At 38.8% G+C, this 3198-nt stretch overlaps 1 protein-coding gene across 1 annotated transcript in view; it reads left to right on the top strand.

Moving 5' to 3' along the window:
• The first annotated feature begins 293 nt into the window (after window positions 1-293).
• Window positions 294-3198, top strand: part of LOC310964340 (uncharacterized protein) — a 7114-nt gene continuing 4209 nt past the window's right edge. Inside the window, exons 1-2 of the mRNA XM_083937430.1 lie at window positions 294-394; window positions 2868-3170. Coding sequence (XP_083793556.1) covers window positions 325-394; window positions 2868-3170 — 373 coding nt within the window. The 5' untranslated portion in view covers window positions 294-324. The remainder of the gene's footprint in view (window positions 395-2867; window positions 3171-3198) is intronic.

Raw genomic sequence — 3198 nt, 5'->3', positions numbered from 1 at the left:
TAAATAGTCAAGTGAGGCAATCTTGAATATTTGCATTGTGTCATCGAATTGCAACCAATAGCCCAATGGTATAAAATCTATTTCATAACAGCTGGCTGTGATTGAACAAAAGTGCTGACGAATGATCTGTTATTCAACTCTATTTTTAATGTTTCTGTTTGTGCCTTTGTTGTATCTCGCAGCATATCAGGCCAAACTGCTTCTTCGTCTACAGAGACCTCCCCCAGTCTCCACCCTCTCTATCTTTTTTTATAGTACTGACATGTCACGGCACAGTTTGATAGACCAGAAGAGGAAACAGACGTTGTTCCTCTCCCCACAGAGATGGTTGGTGGTTACCAGAGCAGCTTCTTCACATACATGTCTGTGCTACTTCTTGGAGTCTTCCTCTACGGTGCGTACAACTCTGCTTGTAAAGTGGATTTTTACTGTTAAAGTAAAGTAAAGTAAAGTAACAGTTGCCCGCTGCACTCTGTCATGTGCTTTAAATAGTGCATGTAGGTCAGGATTGCAGATTTGACTGGATGGTGAGCACGTCACATCGGGAAATGACGTGTATTCCTTGGGAGATGCCCACGGCCTTTGTGTCTTGTGTGTTTTTGCAAAATGCAAGACGTCTAAAAAGCACCAGTGAGAAAATGCATCCGTGACTTCAAAGCTATACCAGTAATACAATGATTTAAGAACTTGAACTTCAAAATTCAATAAATGAATTAAAGGCACAATCTGTGTGTGTTGAATTATATCTTATAAAGCATTAATTGATCTCTCTTTTTGCCTTTGGCTATAATTTTATGAGTTGGTAAAAATATTGGGTCTTATATTTGTGTATATGCTTTGCATTTTTGGTTCACTGGGTCAGCAACTTTCCTTGGATACAAACTTTGCAACCTTTACGCAACTCGCGGACCGGTCATCCTTTCTGTTTCTGTTACTTCCTCTTTGTTGTTTTTTAAAAAAAAGAGGATTGGTTATGTTGTTATAGTAACATTCTTACATTCTGATAAATCATATTAGCTCATAAAGTACATACTTGCTTGCAGGAACATGGGGGCGTTGTGTAGAAGTGAGGTGTATGTAAATGTTAGATACATAGATACAAGCCATCAGTGTTACCATATTGTGTCATTTCCTTTTTTTTAAATTGTCCATTTCCTGAGTAGCCTCCACCCACAGCACTGACCCACAGCGATGAACAGCCCAGAATAACAACAGCTTCAGTGTCACTGCGGTCAGAGTCTGAGGCTGCACTGCCTTTACTTTGGAAATAATGCCATGGTTACCCGATCCGCTTTGAAGTCTATCGTCGTGCTGAAATATTAAATTGTTAGATAGTTTTGAACGTTAATGTTTTATTTTTTCTGATTCTGCCGGTTCAGTCGGCTTACCATAATACCACTGAGCCACATTTTTGATGCTGGTAATTCGAAACATGACTCGTATCAGCGCTTTCCAATCCTAACCCTCTTATACAATGGTGAAGACAGGTATCCAAAACTATGTCGTATAGCGAAAGGTCACTGTCATGGTGTAAAGAAACCAGCGGGGACTGTTGACAGGAAACGAAAGACACACAAATGCTGAAGGAAGACATTGTGTGTGCTGGTGGTGGATGTTGTCCTGCAGTGTCATTATTTCATGGCATTTCATGAATGTTGGTATTCAGAGGTGTCAAGTTCCTCGCTTAAGTAGAAATTTTGGGTATCAATACTTTACTGGAATAGTTATTTTTATGACTTTTTACTTCTACTTGTTACATTTTCACACAATTGTCTGTTATTTAAAAAACAGCCTTGTTTCTGAGGATGGGTATGGAAACCAGGTTCTAAATTTTCTATACACATATATATGAAGAGCTCTTTTCCAAAACGAGATAAAAGCCAAATTAAAAAAAACAAGTGTGTCATGCCACTTTGCTGTATACAGAACCTTTTCACTGCTTCATCAGTGTTTCTGCCAAATCTCTATATTTCCTTGTTTAAAATGGTCTCAAATGCAGTTCCTTTCCAAACCGAGACCAGCACCAAACCTATTTTTAGCCTAAATGCATACGTCCTCTCGACCAATCAGAATTCAGTGAGCGTTCTATGCGATCCAACATGGCGGCACTCTGAAGCGGGAGAGTTTTTTGTGTCGTCTGTTCGTTCAACATGTTCAGACTGAGCCAATAAACCATTTAGACAAGATACATTGAATATTAACCAAATGTGTGGGTCTGGGTAAAAAATTTAATTTTCCTGAAAACTATTAAAATGGATTTATAGCGTTTTGGAAAAGAGCTCCTGATATATATATATGATTTGATTTATGACCTGGTAGCCAGTAAGACCAACCGACCCTTCTACATCCCTGGCCGTACCTTGGAATAATTTTTGGAAATTGTTGGACGCAAAAAACAACTTCTTTCGAATGCGCTGCAAGCTCTGTGCACCCAAGTACCACGAGCTAATGGCTTTTAAAAACTAAACAACTTCAACATTAAACATTTTAATATAACATGATAGTCATTATGGCCTTTAGAAAAATGTTTTTTAGGCAGGTGGGGTAGTGCACTACAGGCCCCTGTGGTGTGGCCTAAGCTTTTGTCCTTGATGGCATTTTTTCCCTTTACATTACTTTTACTTTTATACTTGAAGTAGCTTTAAAACCCGGTACTTTATCACTTTTACTTGAGTAAAAAGCTCGAGTTGATACTTCTACTTCTACAGAAGTATTTTTAAACCTTAATATCTATACTTTTACTTGAGTACTGGATTTTTCACCTCTGTTGGTTTTAAATGTGCTACGTTTATGTCGTTCTGTGCTACTTTATGTGAAGTACATTAACAGAAACTAACTTGACGGTGACATTCTGCTGTGTGTTTCAGATGGGGAAGCTTCCAGTTGTCGACCTGTCGTCTATAAAAAAGTTGGAGACACTGTGAAGTTCTCATCATGCTTACCAACTGAAGGGGTCACCTCAGCAAAGTGGAAATATGGAGAGTTATCAATTGCAAACAAAGATGGGGTTTTAGGAGAACATCAGTTCATCGGCAGATCAGATTTAAACCTCACAGACTTCAGTTTAACAGTGAGAGGACTGACTCTCCAAGACTCTGGTGATTTCAGTTTTATGTCCGAGGTGAATGACAAACAGAGGAAAACGGTCACCATCACTCTGCACGTTCGTGGTAAGACATAACCAAGTAACCTCATAAT

Source organism: Echiichthys vipera (genome assembly GCF_963691815.1).
Source record: "Echiichthys vipera genome assembly, chromosome: 22".
NCBI lineage: Eukaryota > Metazoa > Chordata > Actinopteri > Perciformes > Trachinidae > Echiichthys > Echiichthys vipera.
This window is presented reverse-complemented; position numbering and strand designations above follow the sequence as displayed.